The sequence below is a fragment of the Bos indicus x Bos taurus genome, chromosome 6 (assembly GCF_003369695.1).
Source record: "Bos indicus x Bos taurus breed Angus x Brahman F1 hybrid chromosome 6, Bos_hybrid_MaternalHap_v2.0, whole genome shotgun sequence".
Classification (NCBI taxonomy): Eukaryota; Metazoa; Chordata; class Mammalia; order Artiodactyla; family Bovidae; genus Bos; species Bos indicus x Bos taurus.
In genome coordinates, this window is record NC_040081.1 from 71,343,262 (window position 1) to 71,361,759 (window position 18,498).

Below are 18,498 nucleotides of genomic sequence, written 5' to 3' on the forward strand. Positions count from 1 at the left end.
GAAATATAACATAAAAGATTGGCATTTTCCAATCTGGTATATAATCACACACAGGAAGGTATTAAGTTCAGGGTCTATGAATGCATATTTGGTTGCAATAACGTTTTACTACTAAAGATATTCTTACCAAAGATAGAAGCAATAAATAAGTATGAGACAGAGATGCATCATCTTCCTCATCAAACTTTGAGGAGGCTACCATGCTTCCACAGAGTACTCTGCTTCCAAAGAGGAAAACATGGGGACAATCACATCTCTCTCTTAGCTTTTTTTTTTTTTTCTTATTTTTGTTTTTCTTAGCTTTCTTGAAAGGTTAAATGACATAAGCCAACACACAGGGTCTGGCATTTATTCCTGCCAATTAACAGTATTTTGTCTCCTCTCCCAAAGGCTACTCCAAGACCTCCTTGTATGTGGATGGACAAAACCACGACATTTTGCTGAAGCAAAAGGGCTGTGGGACGTGAATCTGATGAAGACACAGAGTTAGGGCCCAGCCTGTATTCATAGTGTTTACCACTACCTCCTCCAGCACCCACAGAGAAGTCCTGAGAAGAGCAGAACTTTTGTCAGTATTCTCCCAACTAGTTCAGGCCTGTAATTCCAGAAACCAATGAGTTACCTTAGCCCTGAACTCTGTGGAGACCTACCCTCCTATAATGTGCCAAAGGGGAAAATCCTGGTATCATTTGAACATTGTGATCCTGTTACTTATGGACAGATAGGCACTTACTCCCTGATTTCTTCAGCAGATAAATAATTCTGTGGTTGCAAGAGAATGTAAAAATTTTAATGACTGTGTAGGGAAGTGATTGAAGCAAGATACCAAAACTGAAAATTAAAAGAAAAAGAGTTCCTTGGTCTATGAAAAAGAATCATAAGAATAAAATAGATCCGGACAGTTCATAGACTTAGAAATTAGAGTCCACTCTTGTGGGTCTTTTAGAATCCAAGCTACAGTTCCTCAGTTAACACAGAAGTTCATTAATCTATGAGTCTTATAGGCAAGGAAGTCTTTTCTTCTGAGTAATTCGCCTCCCTGTGTACCCGCTGGGTTATATCTACATGGACACAGCTTCACAACATTCTTTCCACAGAATATGTTCCTCCATTTAAATACTTCCCTCTCCAGATCTTCCACCCATAGCACTCTCTGATATTCTCCAGGTACAAATATCTTTTCTGTATTCCTTTTCCTCTTGTGTCATTTATCACTTTTACATATTTACAATTATTTGGTGTGCTCCTCTCATTAAATTACAAACGTCTCAAGGATAGGAAATTCAGCCTCCCAAGAAACGGATACCATGTTTTGCCCCAGTAGGCACCTAGGGAATTCTTTGGGAGTAATGAAATGAATAACATTACAGGGAGCCCATTTTAAAAATAATTTGGACCCAGGAATTGATGGTGACTCTCCTGAAACAAAGGTCTAGATGAATTGCAGAAGGGGGAAGAGAGGAGGGAAAAAGACTTGTTGGAAGTGTCAGGAGCAAGCACAGAGGCATTTTCTCTCACGGGTGATAGCAAATTTCTTAATGGAAGATGATCCCAATCAATAGAGCCAGACAGCTGATTTATGTAATGGAATCACACTGAAGGAGTGGTCTTCCCCTGCAGAGCCATGTGAAAGGGGAAAAGGGTTACTAGGCTAGGGAGACCAGCGGACTCCACAAGTGTATCTGCTGGTGTTCATAAATATGTTGCCCATCAACAAACCACAGGAGAGCTCTAGAGAGCAGCCTCCTTGAGCCTGGATGCTGGAGAGTGACGGTGGGGCTGGTGCGGCTGCTGTATTTTGGCTGCTGCTGCCGCTGCTGCCACTGGGCAGATACCGCAGTGAGGGGTCTGACCGCGCTGAGTGCTCTCAAGAGCCTGGGTCTGGCCAGGAGCGAGAAGTTGAGAGTGAGGATTGGGAGGTGGGCAGGACTCACCGAGGAGCTGCAAACCAAAATAAGAAATCTAGGGAGCAGAAGGAGAAAAGAGAGTGAGCTGGAGCCAAGACCTCAGGCCAAGTGGAACTGGAGGAAATGTCATCATTGGTAAAGGAGGACTTGGAGAAGAAACTGTTTAAGCCACTCTCACAGAATCTGTACGAGTTTATTGAAATAGAGTTCTCGGTCCAGGACAGGTATTACCTCTGTGTGTCAGGTAATCTGTTCTTTCTGTTATCATTTCAAAATGTAAATAACCCTGAGAGGCTTGGTGCTAGAGGGGCATTTGAGGGTGTTTACTTTCTACACAGTAACAGCACATGTACCTTCTTGTGATAGAATTTAACTATGCCAAGATAAAGAATTTGCATTTTACAGCATTTTTGTAAGTGCTAAAATGTAAGGCAAAATGTATTAGTATTTTGGTTAATTGTTCAGAAATGAAACTGGGTATGTGCTTTTTCTGATCTGATTAGTCTCCAATCTTTTATTCAATTCACTTGCATGGCAAACAGTTTTATTTGTGTACAAGCTCAGTTTAAAAAATTCAACAGAAAGATCTCTGAATATTTTTAAACATATTGGATAACTGAGTTATACGGCTCTATTTCCAACCAGTCTGGAAACCAGCGTTCTCTCTTTTCATGCTGGGAAAGAAAAAAAAAGACCTAAGATTTTCTTCTGAGGTTTATTTAGACTTCCTGGTGGCTTATTTTGAAAAGAGAAATGATCTTTTAAAAATTCTTTCTCACAGTATGCTCACAGAAACAATATTTTAATGGTAGAAATTAGTTCATGAAGATGGAACTTTAAGGAAATGTTCTCTAAACTATTCAACTAAAATATTTTTCCTTGTGTTTTAAACATTCATGAAAATTGTCCAAAGGTAGGTATAAGCTTTTTCACTTAATTATGATTTACCTAACCTGTAATTATTGTGCTGAACTTAGACAAAAATGTTTGTGCCACTATTGAATTTAATATACACCATTTTCTTTTTTTAATCCATGATTTTTAATAGTTTTCAGGGGCTTAAGGAAAGAGATTAGAAAATCTAACTTCCGTTGTACACTTTGCTTTTTAAGGCACACAGTTCAACATTTTCAGAAAGTCTATTATACTTCCCTTCCTGATACTTTGCTTAAAAGAACTTGCAAAAGTTGTCAAGAGAGAGTACTGTAAGAAAAGTAGAACATCTTTAAAGAAAGTGCTAAGAACGCTTTAAAATCCTATCATTTCTAACAGGTATACTAATATTTAATTAATAATAAGAATAATAAGATTTATCTTATACTTTACCTACTATATTTTGCCAAATAAAAAGTGTGAGGCTTGGCATACCAGCCAGGTACAAAACTTCCTCAGTTCAGGAAAAAGAAAGTCAAATTATGGAAAAAGATCAAATGAAAAAATTTTAGAAACTGCATTATATTCAAACCATCAGATCACTATATCTGAAAATATTTTGACTTAATGTATTAGAGAAAATGCTTATTCCAACATTAAAATTTAATAGTTAATTTTATTCCTATTGAAATTCTTTATAAAGCTAATTACTCATCATGTAACATTATAGTATATACACATTGTTTTAAATCCTATGAAAATAAAGCAATCATAATAATGTTTATGTATTTACCAGGAATGATTTAAATCTAATTTACTAGATGTATCTTAATGCCCCCCTCCAACAATATAATTAACTAAACTTGTTCTATCTGGCATGGGGTAAAAAACACTCCTAGAATTAAATTTTTGGAAATGGATGTAATTTTTCTCCCCAGTGTCCTCAAGTTCTGAGAAAGACACTGTGGGCTGGGGTCACCTGCTGTCTTTTTTCATAAATAACATGAATCCTTTTAATCAAGATTGGTTAAAAGGTGTTGGCGTTGTTAACATATGCGAAGGAAACCTCTTTAAGGGTCAAAGTTTTCACCTGAAAAATAATCAAATAAAGTAAGTGATCACTTTCATTAGTAAAATTCAATGATTCTCTTATGTAAGAAGGGAAAACCAAGATTGTCTCAGAGGTGAGGAAGACGAGATGGTATTGTGATATTCCAGGTAAAAGTTAACATTAAAATTAATTTTCATTCATCAGTTTCATGACTCTCCTCTGTATCACGTCCATCAATTTGAGAGCACTTTTCCAAATGTAGCATCTCTTTATGACCATCTCAAATGCATTCAGACAGAACAGTAATTTAAAGTCAGAGTGATGCTTGCTAGAGCTAAACCTTTGGCTGTGCTTTACTCAGAAAATAACTCCATTGAGAGGAATCAGACAGGCCATATCTCAGTTATGGAGGCAGATAACTCCAGATTTTTAAAGTTGGCCACCTTCTGGGAGTAGAGAGACACATAGTTATAATTTCCTCTTTATAGCCTCTAATCCAGCAGGTCTAAATTTGTGACAGCCAAGAGTCTAGGGTAGTTAAATCCCAGTATACATTTCTCAGATTAAAGAAGGTATGTTTAAATAAATTACACTTTCTGTTTATCTGATCTGAGTCTGTCTTTTGCAGGGGTCTCCCAGCCAGGTGATTGTAATTTACTGTTACCTGGATACTTTACTTCGTCAAGGTCAAAAAACAAACATTACAAATTTCTCTCCCTCTCTGTAGTTTGCTAGTACTTACCTTGGGAATTTCATGGCACCTCAGGGTTTACATGGTCATTTTCCCTTGGAATTGGCTTCACCTAACCCAGAATGTCATTATCCTTGGAGTTAAAAGCAGCATTTTCTTATGAAGGAGGGAGGGGCTCTATCATGTGCGAGAACAAAAAGAGACAGGTCACTTGTGCCATGATGAGAATGCAAATGAGTTAAGGAAATTCTGAAAGATTTGAAATTGCATAGAAAGCATTACCCATAATTGGATAGGAAGTAGCATTGCATGGTGGGATAGACCTTGGAATGCTAGGAGTCAGACAGAGCTGGAGTAAAATGACTGAACTTTGCCCACCTGCCAGCTACGAAATAGGGAGCAACACTATTACTTATTCAGTTTAATATTCAGTTAATATTCAATAACACCTACATTTGCACATGGACTTTCCTGGTGGCTCAGTGGTATAGAACCCACCTGCCAATGTAGAAGATGGATTCGATACCTGGGTTAGGAAGATCCCCCGAAGGAGGAAATGGCAACTCACTCCAGTATTCTTGTGAAAATCCATGGACAGACAAGACTGGCAGGCTGCAATTCACAGGGTCGCAAAAGAATTGGACACAACGTAACAATTAAACAACAACATTTGCACATAGTGTTCTCTCTTTTTAAAAATTTTATTTTTAATTAGAAGATAATTACTTTACAATGTTGTATTGGTTTCTGCTATACAACAATGTGTGGAGAAGGTGATGGCACCCCACTCCAGTACTCTTGCCTGGAAAATCCTATGGATGGAGGAGCCTGGTGGGGAGTCCATGGGGTTGCTGAGAGTCGGACACGACTGAGCGACTTCACTTTCACTTTTCATGCATTAGAGAAGGAAACGGCAACCCACTCCAGTATTCTTGCCTGGAGAATCCCAGGGATGGGGGAGCCTGGTGGGCTGCCATCTGTGGGGTCGCACAGAGTCAGACACGACTGAAGTGACTTAGCAGCAGCATACAATAATGTGAATTAGCCATAAGTATACATGTATCCCCTCCCTTGTGAACCTCCCTCCCACCCCCCTATTCCACCCCTCTAGGTCCTCACAGAGCATGGAGGTGATGCTCTCTTCTTAAATCCTAACTAGGAAAAAAGCAAACTTGATAAATTATATTCCAAATAAATAAAAGGTAGGGTTATATTGTTAAAATATATAGAAAAAAATGTATTGTGAAAACATATGCTTAGATGTAGAAATATAGTATATACTGTAAATAAATATTTATAATAAAAATAAAATATAAAGTAAATACATAGATATATATTTATGTTATATAGTTTATAAATAAATTATATACATATTGCAATACAGAGTATTTTTTAAGTATTCACATATATTTTGAAAAATATTCTCCATAGATAATTAATTTGAAAATAAACAGTATTTGCTAGAATTATGAAAACAGTACACATAAATTCTCCATACATATTACATTTTGATGTCAAAAAGAACTTCTCTGTGCATCAGAGAATTGAATAATTTTGTCAAATCATTTATAATATTAACAACAAGAGTGTCAAATAATAATGTCAACAGGAAAAATAAACAAAATACTAAAGACTAGGTGTTTTATGAAGCACAAACATTAATTTCTCATATTCCTGGAGGCTGGGAAATCCAAGAACATGGTGCTTGCAGATTCAGTGTCTGGTGAGGATCTTTGTCCTCATAGACCACTGTCTTCTCCCTGTGACCTTGCAGGGCAGAAAGGTCAAGAGAGCTCTCTGGGGTCTTTTTATAAGGGTATTAATCCCAATAATACCTTCCAAAGACCCCACCTCCTAATACCATAGACTTGACTTAAGGGTTAGATTTCAACATAGGAATTAGAGGAAATAAACATTAAATCTGTAGTACCCAGTTATTGCCCCCAAATCAATCTGATTAAAATATTTCTAGATAATTTTTTTGAAAGCTATCTTTTGATTAAATCAATAATAACATTCTCAACAATCCCAAGACATAACTAATACATTAAGACATTTTCAGTGAGGCTTCTTGTCTTTAATATCTCACGGTAATTTCCCCCTATTACTTAATTTCAATGATGAAAGCAGTTATATAACTCTAGGATTATGAAATGATGGTAGTTTATGTGTTTAAAATATTTCTGTGCAGCTTACTTACAAGCTGCTTTTTTTCCTCTTATCTGCCAAATTATATTGGATCATTGGCTAATTTCTTTCCACTTAGCCTCCTGAATGACACTTTTACCATGAGTGACTATTTTACTATGATAATAGAGGCAATTATTAACAACAATGTTTATTACAAAATTAAAATTGAAAATCAATGGTTGGCATGAGGTTAAGATGGTTATTCTGAAAATGCTAACTAAAATAATGACATTGAAGTAGGTTCATTCTGAAATTCCCTGGGTTTATAGATATCACTAAATCATAAGTGGACAGTAATACATCTGATGTCACTAAAACCAACTGTGCAACATTCTAACTACACAAACACCTTTCTGTTTTAAGACCATGTGATAAGTTGCCACTTTGCCACCGCATTAATGTGGATATGGCCACTTAATTTTAGCTGGCAGCAGAGCTCAAGCATGGAGATGAGGCGTTGGGTCCACTCCAACCTGAGCAGACTTCTTCAGCTCTTGGCTAAAGACAATTCTTGGAACCTCCTTGACTACAGAGGAGATTGTTTTGCCAAATCAAGGAGGATGTACTATCTCTGTGCTGCATCATTGTATCAAAAAGTTAACTTTTAAAGCATGATTGCTGTTTTCTTAGTTTGTAGTTAGTGAGACAATGATCACTAATGTAAGAAAACTTGATAACTAGTAGATCCTACCTTCTTATCTCTTTCTTCACTCCCTCCCTTAGACCCATCTTTGCAGCGGTCCCCAACCTTTTTGCCACCAGGGATCATTTCGTGGAAGACACTTTTTCCACAGACCAGAGCAAAAGAGGGATGGTTTAGGGATGATTCAAGCACATCATATTTATTGTGCATGTTATTTCTTATTACGACATCAGATCCAACCTCACATCATCAGGCATTAGATCCCAGGGGTTGGGGACCCCTGCTTTATAGAACTGCTGAAGAAAACTTTCTAAAATGTAAAGTTCAGCTTGACTGTTTACTTAAAGTCTTCAGTGACAACACAACCACCTGTAAATCTCCCCACATATATAAGTTTCAGGATGATATTTGAACTCCTTAGCCTAGCATTCTAGACCATTCAGGAACCAGGTCCGGCCTCCCCGTTTCCTATCACCTATTCCCCCTACACGTCATGCCAACAGTGGTAAATGCCTGTGAGGACTAGAAGATTCGAGGATCTTACGCTTTTGTGCACATGTTGTTTCAGCACTCCCTGTACCCCTTTATTCATTCTGCTAACTCCCATGGCCCTTTGCAACTCAGAAAACCTGTCAAGAAGCTCTGTCAGGCCTCCAGTGGGATGCAGATATCCCTTCCCCATGGTCCTATAAGACCTGTTCATTCCTCGTTCACAGGACTGTAATCATGTGTTTTCTTTCTGAAGTCCCACACTTTGTAATCTCAGCGGGAACATGATGGTGCCGCAGAGGAATACATTTTTTCAATGCCTAGCCCAGGACTTTGTACAAAAGGGGAACTCAGATATCAAATTAATGAAACAAATCAGTGGGTCTGCAGTTAACGAGCTGGTTATCCTAACAGGTTGATGAGGCCGTGAATTTGCTTCAAATGACATTTTTATACAGTATCCAGTTATTTCTCCCCATCCCCATTCTCTCCCACTTCCTAAGTAGCCAGTGAGACAGCTAGTGAGAACAAGAGTGTCATCATTTGATTCTGAGGTAGAGCCTTTGTCTGGACAGACAACAGCCTCTGAGAGCTTGTCCTTAGCAGGTATGACAGAGGCTACCATGCTTCCACGTCAACTCACCAACCAAATGGCTTCTTTTCTCCTCTCTTCCTTTCCTCTTCCCAAAGCTAACATCTACAACAATGGAAGTAGATCTCCTTTAGGGCTGGAAAAGTAACACGAGCAGAAATCCACCAAGTTTTCATACAATTTCAGGAGACTCACAGATTCTGAGTCAGTTTTCTTACCCAGGGTTAAAAACTTCCACTTAAAACCTTCCACTCTAGGTCCCCTCAGGACATGCCCCTCAATCACTCCTTTGCCCTCAAAATACGCAATCCCTCCTCTTCCAAACTCTTGGAATATGTGCTCTAAATCATAGTCTTTATTCTCCTCCTATTTCTTGTTCTAAACCCTACATAACATAGGAACTGGTACACAGTAGGCACTCAGTGTTAGCCAGTCCAGGAAGGAGGCTTCTGCAAGCTGTCTTCTACACTCCCCGTTATAGAGGAATTGCCCTCAGGGAGGAAATCAATGATCTTCCCCAAGTCAGATTGAGTGCCAGGACTGAACTCTGCTTTTTACCCAACAAAGTGACTTCACGGGATTGTCTCCAAATCTTTGAAATTCTCTGTCCTTTTCATTTCTGTAGCATCACACTGTTGGGCTTATCTCTTTTTTGATGGCTCCTTCTTAGGCCTCTTGGCTGGCACCTTTTTTTTTTTTTTTTTTTCTCTATTCCATCTCACCTTTTTCCTCTGCTTTTTTCCCTATAAACCTTGTCTTGGAAAACTGTCTACACAGAAAAGTCCTAAGTCCATATCTCCATTCCTAACTATCTCCATCTCCATATCTTCATCTCCTTCTCTTCCCAGATACTTTATGGATCTCATCTGTATGTCAAAAACTAAATTCACTATTCTGCCCAACCAGTCCACCCTCCATACTTTTGTATTTTGATTTCCATCAAGTGTTGTCAATGCCTCATTTAAAATCTTAATTAGATTTGCTACTTCTATTTTTACTGCTCACATCTTATGCCTAGATTCTAACAACCTCATAAAACAAAACAAAGACAAAAACAATTACTATAAACTAGGCACTATCCTACATCATTTACATACTTTAATCTTTACACCCTGTAAGTTTGTATCACTCTGATGTTCACTTTACAACATGAGACAGCTGAGGTTTAATCTCTCTATAATTAAGTAATATGCTCAGACCACAGTGTAAGAAGTGATGTCATGATTTGAATCCAGAATGTCTAATGCCAGAGCCCACTAAGATTTACTGCCTCTTCTACCAAACTCTAGTTCCTCTTTCTTTTCTTCTTCAATGTTCTTTGGCATCACTGATTCCAGAAAAATACTCCTCTAATGAGGTGCCACTGTATTAGTCTCTTGCTCAAGAAGGAAAGAGACTTATTGAATGTGTGTTACTATATGACCTTTCACTGAACTCCTGACACAGTGCCCTCTTAGATTTGTCAACCTGCTCAGACTCCCTTCTCTAGGAGACTGAGTTCAGGTCCATTGTGAACTCAAAGCTCAACTGATTGCCTTAATTTCAGTATCACCTGCACTTTCAGGGGATAACTAATCTCTTCACCAGCCCCAACTCTAGAGCCCCCAGTGTCCAGGCCAGACTCCCATCCTTCCCACCAGAGGGGGGACTCAACACCACAAGTCTACAATGGTTTCTGTCACTTTTCAAAACATTTTCACAACCTGGTTAACCTTATCCTTCATCATGTCCTAACACCAATTAATCTATACAATCCACTGTCTCTAATCCTACCTGGTGAAGTTCAGGGTCAATTGTCCTCTCAGTTGGTCATACTGTCCTTCAACTAGAAATGCCTTCAGTATCATCCCTGCCTTTCTGAAACTGGACTAATTTAAAAGCTCTATCTCCAACTCTATTTCTTCCATAATTCTTTCCTTAACTTTTCCAATCCTCTTTCTTCTAAGAACTCCTGTTGAGCATATACTCTGTTCCAAATTGCTGATCTATTACTGTGACTATATTGTAATATATTGTTTTCATCTTAACTAGGAAGCAATGCCAAAGTGATACTTTCTAGAACCAAAAGACAGTCTTCCTCAAAGACAAATTCCAGTCTCACTCTGAGGAGACAGAACCAGCCTGCAACACTCCAAGTGACATCAACCATCTTGAAAGCTTAAGATATTCAATTCCTACTGCCACTCCTCTATGATATAATTGTGTACCTTCATAATACATATTTTATATGACATGTCTGTTAGCCTTTTCTTTTCAACAAAACCATAAGTTACCAGAGGGCAGGCAATCATTTACCCTCACTGGCAATCGTAACAGTTCTATCCGGCAAATTGTGGATACCTAGGATACCCTTGATAACTCACTGAGAACTTTCAATTCAGGAGTTCTAACACCAAATGCTGATTCTCCTAGTGTGTTCGTATGAGACCAAACTCAATGATTTTAAGGCCAGAAAATTATTTCCCTTATGCCGTTCATATAAAGTAAGCAATGCTTTTCCCCACACCCTTCAAAGTATAGTACTAAAGTTTTTGCCTCAATGGCACATTTCAAATACTAGAAGTTTAGATACACTCTGGAGAAGATTAAAAACCTCAAACAATACCAAATAGGTTAGTAAAAGCTGTGTTGCCAGCAATCCTACATTCAAAATCTCAGAGCAACTTTAAAAGAAAGTGTGCATAATATTATTTGCATGCTCTCTCTTCCACAGTTGGTTGCTGGGTGAGCAGAATGATATACTTTCCTGACCTCATTTTCTTATATTGTCATAAATTAAAATTCCAACTTGTTCTGGTAAACACTTTGGCACTGACTGTATGCTCACGCTAAGCCTCTTATTTCCTGCCCTGAGTTGAACTCCATCCTCCACCACAAAGCTCAGAGCTGAAAGCACAGAGCTCGGTGTTCTATCTGACAGACATTACCGCGGCTGTATGTGACCACAACTGTAGCAAAAATAAAGTTAACACACTGATAGAACAGTGAGCAAATTTGAGGGAACATTCATGAAGCTTCAGATACCTCAGAGTTCACAACCAGGGTGCAGATAAAATGTATGTTCAAGTTCATTATATGAAAAGGAGATACATAAATACAGAAAACTATGACTTGGTGAATAATTTATTATCTTGCAAGAGTCTATGTAAACGAAGTCTTTTTCTGTCCCACAGTGACCAAAAATGAAGAAGTAAAAATAATTATGGTGAAACACTACAGAATAGGTTTAGATGAAAAATATGAAGTAACCAAAAAGTGGTCTTTGAATGATCTGCAGATGATCGATGGAAAAGAAGCAGATACAGTAAGTGTTATGTTTTTGTAAGGGAGCTATGGAATCAATATGCTGGAGATCTTGATGGTCAATATCCTACTTCATACATTTTGACATATACTGAGTGTTAAGATGACATATTGTTCTTAAGTAGTACGGTTTAATCTACTGGGATGATCTACTGGTTTGTTTTTTCTGTTTCTATGGGTTTAAATTTGAATTTTGTCTATCAGATTTAAAAGCGTCTTTCCCAAGTGGTTCCTAACAGGTAAAACACACTCTTCTAGTCTGTTTTGAAACTTTAAATATCTGACACTTTCACACCACTCTCTCCCCATCCCAACTTCCTCCACAAGTTGTGGGAATTCCTTTCCTCACCTTCTTCAGATTTTTCTGCCAGTTAGCCACTTGATCCTCCAGAAGGACTGATAACTCTAGGAAATCCTACAGCCTCAGTGTTGAAAGTAGGAAAAGAGAGTGTAATCTCTCACATGACCACTTTAAAGTGGTTCTCCCAGTCTCTCCTTAAATTCTACTAATGGAAAACTCATTACCACATGAAGAAGTCCGTTCTATTTCTGAATTGCCATCCTTTATTTTTTACATGTCCTACTTATGTTTTATTATTTTTTATATTTATTTGGCTGTGCCAGGGCTTAGTTGCAGCATGTGGGATCTAGCTCCCTGACCAGGGATGGAACCCGGGCCCCCTGTGTTGGGAGCATGGAGTCTTAGCCACTGGACCACCAGGGAAGAAGTCCCTCCTACTTATATCTAACCCAAATCTGCTTCACTATGACATCCACCCATCAGTTCTAGTTTTGCCATTTGGTACAACCAGAACAAACCAACCCTGCTTTCACATAGCAGCCTTTCCAATATTTGAAGCCAATTATAAGGTTTCCTCAAGTTTTCTCTTTTCTGGGTTAAATGTAACCATTCATTCTTTAAATGATGTTCATATGAAGATTAAATAAGATAATATGACAGGACCATACAAACACTAAGAGGGAATAGCACTGTTGTTATTTTATGCAGTGACATTGCTACAACACCTTCCACTATGCTATTTTCTCTCCTCTGAAATGCTTGTTTCTCCAGAATTAAATACAAAACTTTGGAGTTAGTGTGACCTGTTTATAATTCCTTTGATCTGAATTCTTATTTCTATTAAACACTCAACTGAGCCTTTGGATCTTTGGGGCATGAATTGCCTTTTAACCTGATCTGCCATACCCTCTATGTACCTAGGATAAAATGTAAATAAAAGCCCTTGATCATCTGGCTCCTTCATCTCTGGTTATTCTCCCTAAAATTTATAGAGTGAAAGTACTTAACTACTGACTCTCAGGGCTTAGAATGCCAGTCACCTCCATCCCTCACCCCATTCTTAGATTCTCCTTGAAGTAAAGTCCCACTCATGTCCCCCAGTCCTACAACCCCATTGCGTTATGGATATAAATAATCCAACAAGCTGCAGTTGTTGGCTTACTTTGTCTCCCCTCTGAATAAAAAACTGCAAAGCTTACTTTTCATCTTCTATTGTAGCCTTCTGCCTAACAGATATTAGGGACTCAAATACTTCTGTTATCGTTGGATGAATTAGAATTTAAACTCACTACTTATTCTTTATCCTATTTAATGTCATACTCTTAGTTTCGTCTATTGTTCCCACCTATCAAACCTTCTAATATTTTGATTCGTTAACATTCACTGTAGTATGGTGCAGGTTTAATTTGAACAACATTTAGCACTTCATTCAAGTCAGTAATAAAAATGATGAAGCAAGCACACCTAAGAATACCTTTGGGTAACTGATGGGTTATCATGACTACTACTATTATTACCATTACTAGTAGTACTGCTACATACTACCATCTCACACTTAGTAAATGGTTATCAGATGACAGGGACCAAAAAATCTCTTTCTAGACATAATTTCATATAATTGTCACAACCCATGAACTAGATTCTAGCATTACTCCTGATTTACAGATGAGGAACATGAGACATAAAGAGATTAACTGACTTGCCCAAGGTCAAATAACTACTTTAGTGATGGAGGTAGATTTTACCTCCAAATCTATTAATTCATCTTCTTTGGACTTGTTGTTTACCATTTATACAAAGTTTTATATTTGTTCATTCACTGAGAATTTATGGTATATTAGGTCTTGCTAGGCTCTGATGGTAAGTGGTAAGTTAGATGGACACAAGCACTTAATTCTGCCTCACTTATCTAGTCTGAATATCGAAATTTTACCCTTAAGATCTTTACTGAAATCAATACATGTTATCTGCTGTTATCTTCCAGGAATCCTGTTTTTAAAATTTGGTATATTTGACAGGACTTCTTGGTGAAAGTATGCTGAATTTCATTACTTTCTTTCCTAAGTAATCACATAGCATTTTTTTCTGGCAAGACATTCTACCTAAACATTCAACACTTTAGGAAATAAATATTCTTGGCATGTCAATATGCTGGAACATTACATGGCCATTAAAAATCATGTTTCCAAAAGAATACCTCAGAACACAATTGTTCATCATTTAATACGTTTTGTAAAAGTCACCTGATACAAAACTCTTCTATAGTGTTATCTTGTTTTACATATTTAATCTATCATAGTATCAAAAACTTCAAAGCTGAACCTCAAATTTTAACACAAAAATATATAGATATGTGTATATGCATATTTGAAACTAACCAGTACTTTAGCAATAATTATCTTTGTGTGAAAAGATTATTATAATTTTTAAATTATTATCTTCTTTCTACTTTTATATATTTGCCAAAAGTTCTGTGTTGCATTGAATTTTATCAGAAATCAATGTCAATTTCATTAATATGTAGTTTTAGGAATTAACCATTCCCATTTCTTTTTTTTTTTTTTTTACCATTTTCTTCTTTTGTTATAAGTCCTCAAATATTTACTGATGTCATAACTATTTTCTATGAGCTTGGTCAGTGCCCAGGAATGTATTAATCAAGCCTGTCAACTCAGATACACTGGAAGCAGCTAACTCTGCTCTATTTTATCCTCACCTTTCTGGCATTTAATTTCATTCCTATGTTGTTGATTCTTCCCTTTCACATTTGAAGATCATTATCTTTCATAGTGAACTAGATAGATACAAAAGAGAAGTTGAACATTTTTAATTTTCTCATCTCTTCAGGACCTAAATATTAAACTGTCAGAAGAAAACCTGTAATATCCAAAGTGTAGTTCTTTTAAATATTTCTTTCCTGTGGATGAAGTAAAAATATCTCAATTGTTCTGGGAATTTCCACTTCTCTTCCCTCTTGTAACTGAATCCTCAGGAGTCAGCATTTATTATATTTTTCTCAATAGCAATGATACAGTTTTAAAGAGAGCTAGTTCAAGCCAGAAAGTTGTCAACTTTAAAATGGAATGGAATTGAAACTGAAGTCAATTTATATTGCAGAAATCAAAATGATGGGGGACTTGGAGCCTGTTGTGGTGCAACAGGAGAGAGGATGATGTAGCAAGAAATGGGGCTGGACTGATTGAGAGCTTGGTTCTCATCTTGGCTCTGCCAATAGCTACATGTGTGACCTGGGCTATAACCCTCTGGAAACTATCATTCACAAGAAGAATTGATGCTTTTGAACTGTGGTGTTGGAGAAGACTCTTGAGAGTCCCTTGGACTGCAAGGAGATCCAACCAGTCCATTCTGAAGGAGATCAGCCCTGGGATTTCTTTGGAAGGAATGATGCTAAAGCTGAAACTCCAGTACTTTGGCCACCTCATGCGAAGAGTTGACTCATTGGAAAAGACCCTGATGCTGGGAGGGATTGGGGGCAAGAGGAGAAGGGGACGACAGAGGATGAGATGGCTGGATGGCATCACTGACTCGATGAACATGAGTCTGAGTGAACTCCGGGAGTTGGTGATGGACAGGGAGGCCTAGCGTGCTGCGATTCATGGGGTCGCAAAGAGTCGGACAGGACTGAGCGACTGATCTGATCTGATATTATAATCTATTATAAACAAGAGATTACAGGATGAACTATGAGATTCCCTTTTAGCTCTGTCAAAAGAAAGAAAGAGAGAGAAAGGGGAAGAGGCAGAGAGGAAGGAAGGAAGCAGGGAAGGAGAGGGAGGGATGGACAGATGTGTATTCTGTGTTCATGCCTGCTTGAAGTGAAGTCGCTTAGTCGTGTCCAACTCTCTGCGACCCCATGGACTGTAGCCTACCAGGCTCCTCAGTTCATGGGATTTTGCAGGCAAGAATACTGGAGTGGGTTGCCATTTCCTTCTCCAGGGGATCTTTCCAACCCAGGGATCGAACCCAGGTCTCCTGCATTGTAGGCAGACGCTTTACCGTCTGAGCTAGCAGGAAAGCCCCATTATTAGGCTAATGGAAAAACGTAATCCTCTCCAAGTATTTCAAAAACATAAAGCATATTTTCTACATGACAAGGAGCAAATGGTTCTGTGAGGAAACTACATAAGAAGTGTGATTAGTATCTGGTGATGGAATGGGTGTGATTTCCTTTTGTTGAGATTCTCTGCACAAGTGTCTTTCAACTGGCAATTATGACAGTTAGGAAACATTTTGCAAGATGTGAGTTGGGGAAATGCGCTTAAAATCACATCACTCTTGTACATTCTTTAAATATTGCTTTGTTTTTAAAAAATTGTAATAGTGCAAAGCAAGGTGGTATTACCACCAGTATCATAATCTCTGGCGGCAGATCTGGGAAAAGGAACTATCATTCATTAAGCTCATTAAGCTCCATCCTAGTGTCACAGTTTATATGATTAACCTCATGTAAACTTCATAGCAATCCTATCTAAAAGTGAAGGCCCAATCTGATAAGGATCTTGCCCATGGTTATATCAGTGTCAAAACAGTGGTCTAACTTTAAAACCCTTGTTCTTTTTCCTGCCTGCTGCAAGAATTTTCCTATTAAAAAAAAAAATTGCAATATATAAGTTGTTTATAAACTTTACACACTATACAGTAACACATTATTAATACTGTTGTTTGGTTTTGTCTCTGCTTCCTTATCATTTAGGACAATGTTTACCTCCACTTCACTTTTTCCCTTGTGTTCAATTAGTAAAGAATTTGCCTGCTATGTGCAAGACCTGGGTTCAATCCCCAGGTTGGGAAGATACCCTGGAGAAGGGAACAGCTACCCAATCCAGTATTCTGGCCTGGAGAATTCCATAGAATGTATAGTCCATGGAGTCCCAAAGAGTCGAACACGACTGAGAGAACTTCACTTTCACTTCACTTTCAGCTCAGTTCAACATGTGTTTGTTGAGAAATTCATTGTTGCCATGGATAAGCACCAGGAACACAAAAGATAAATGATTCAAAACCTCTGCCCTCAAGGAGAGTTAGAAGTTAGGCAGATAGTGAATTTGAAAGCATTTTGTAAATTGAAAAAGCACTTCATAAATGCAAGGTATTGTTGTTACTACTATTAGTAACAGTAGCAGTTATTAGTATTTTACCATGTAGACCTAGATCAGATTTGATGCCTACTTTTTCCCAAAACATCTCCACTAGAAGTACAGAGCCTAACTCAATCCAATGAGTCAGTGTCAAATTGTCAGTTTCAGTCAAATGATTTAATGAACCTTGTCATTAACTTTAAAAGTAATTCCTTGCTATTAACTTCAAAGCCAGCAAGTTGGTGACCTTGCCTACCTGCTGCCTGCCTGCTAAGTCGCTCCAGTTGTTTCCGACTCTGTGCAACCCTATGGACTGTAGCCTGCCAGGCTCCTCTGTCCATGGGATTCTCCAGGCAAGAATACTGGAGTGGGTTGCCATTTCCTGCTCCAGAGGATCTTCCTGACCCAGGGATTGAACCGCATCTCTTGCATCTCCTGCTTTCACAGGCGGGCTCTTTACCACTAGCACTGCCTGGAAAGTTAGAGACTTAGCAAGTATGCGTGCATGTATGCCAAATGCTAATTCTGTATTTCCCCCTTCTACCACTGAAATAGCAAAAAGGACCAAATTGCTAGTTGAGAAAAGGTTTCTCCTTTTCTCCCCTGTGGAAGTCTGCTAAGTGGGTTTATTCTTCTCCAGCCCCTCCATCCTCTCCAATTTACTACCCTGGAAAGATTTGATAACTACACATTCTAACATATGTTTTATTTGCATATTGAAAAATCAAAGATGCTTCAAAATGATCTTTCTTATTGTTATTCTTTTTAGAAGCAATATGTTTGAACCAGGTAGCTTTGGAAAGCTCATTTCTAGATTTTTTGAAATATGTTTGATATCTTACAATCAATAAGCATACAAAAGAATATGAGAGAATCCAGGAAATCGAGCTACTTTCTTAGCTACAAACAAAATCTTGGCTCTCTTTTTCTTCTAGGACAATCCATTCTTTGATCTGCACTTCAAGAAAGTGTACAGTTTGGAAGCATATAGTTGTGCTTCGAAATATGCCTTTGCTCGGACTGTAAACAAGCTGAATCATGAATATCTCAAGAAGGACTTACAGATCGTGAACTTTGATTCTACTTACATTAATGATGATTCCATTTGGTCCTCCAACAACAAGGATTGCTTGGTCCTTATGAGAATATGCTTCTATGCCTTCAATTTAGTGTGCTTGTCCCTGTGTCCTCTGCCACTCTGAATACATATACTATGTTCCTTCATCAGTGTTCTATGAAAATGGTTCCCTAAGTAAATATTGATAGTCATAATTTTGTTTTTTCCCTTTATCGGTGACTATTATTTATATGAAAATAAAGTGATGCTTTGTGAATTGTCTTGAAATGTGCTTTAATGCA

The 18,498-nt window shown here is 38.0% G+C and overlaps 1 protein-coding gene across 1 annotated transcript; it reads left to right on the forward strand.

Moving 5' to 3' along the window:
- The first annotated feature begins 1,901 nt into the window (after nucleotides 1–1,901).
- Nucleotides 1,902–18,484, forward strand: EXOC1L (exocyst complex component 1 like). Its single transcript, XM_027545394.1, has 3 exons — nucleotides 1,902–2,151; nucleotides 11,610–11,740; nucleotides 18,075–18,484. Exons 1-3 carry the CDS (start codon nucleotides 2,031–2,033, stop codon nucleotides 18,339–18,341), a joined length of 519 nt encoding a protein of 172 aa, XP_027401195.1. The 5' UTR covers nucleotides 1,902–2,030; the 3' UTR covers nucleotides 18,342–18,484.
- The last annotated feature ends 14 nt before the right edge of the window (nucleotides 18,485–18,498 follow it).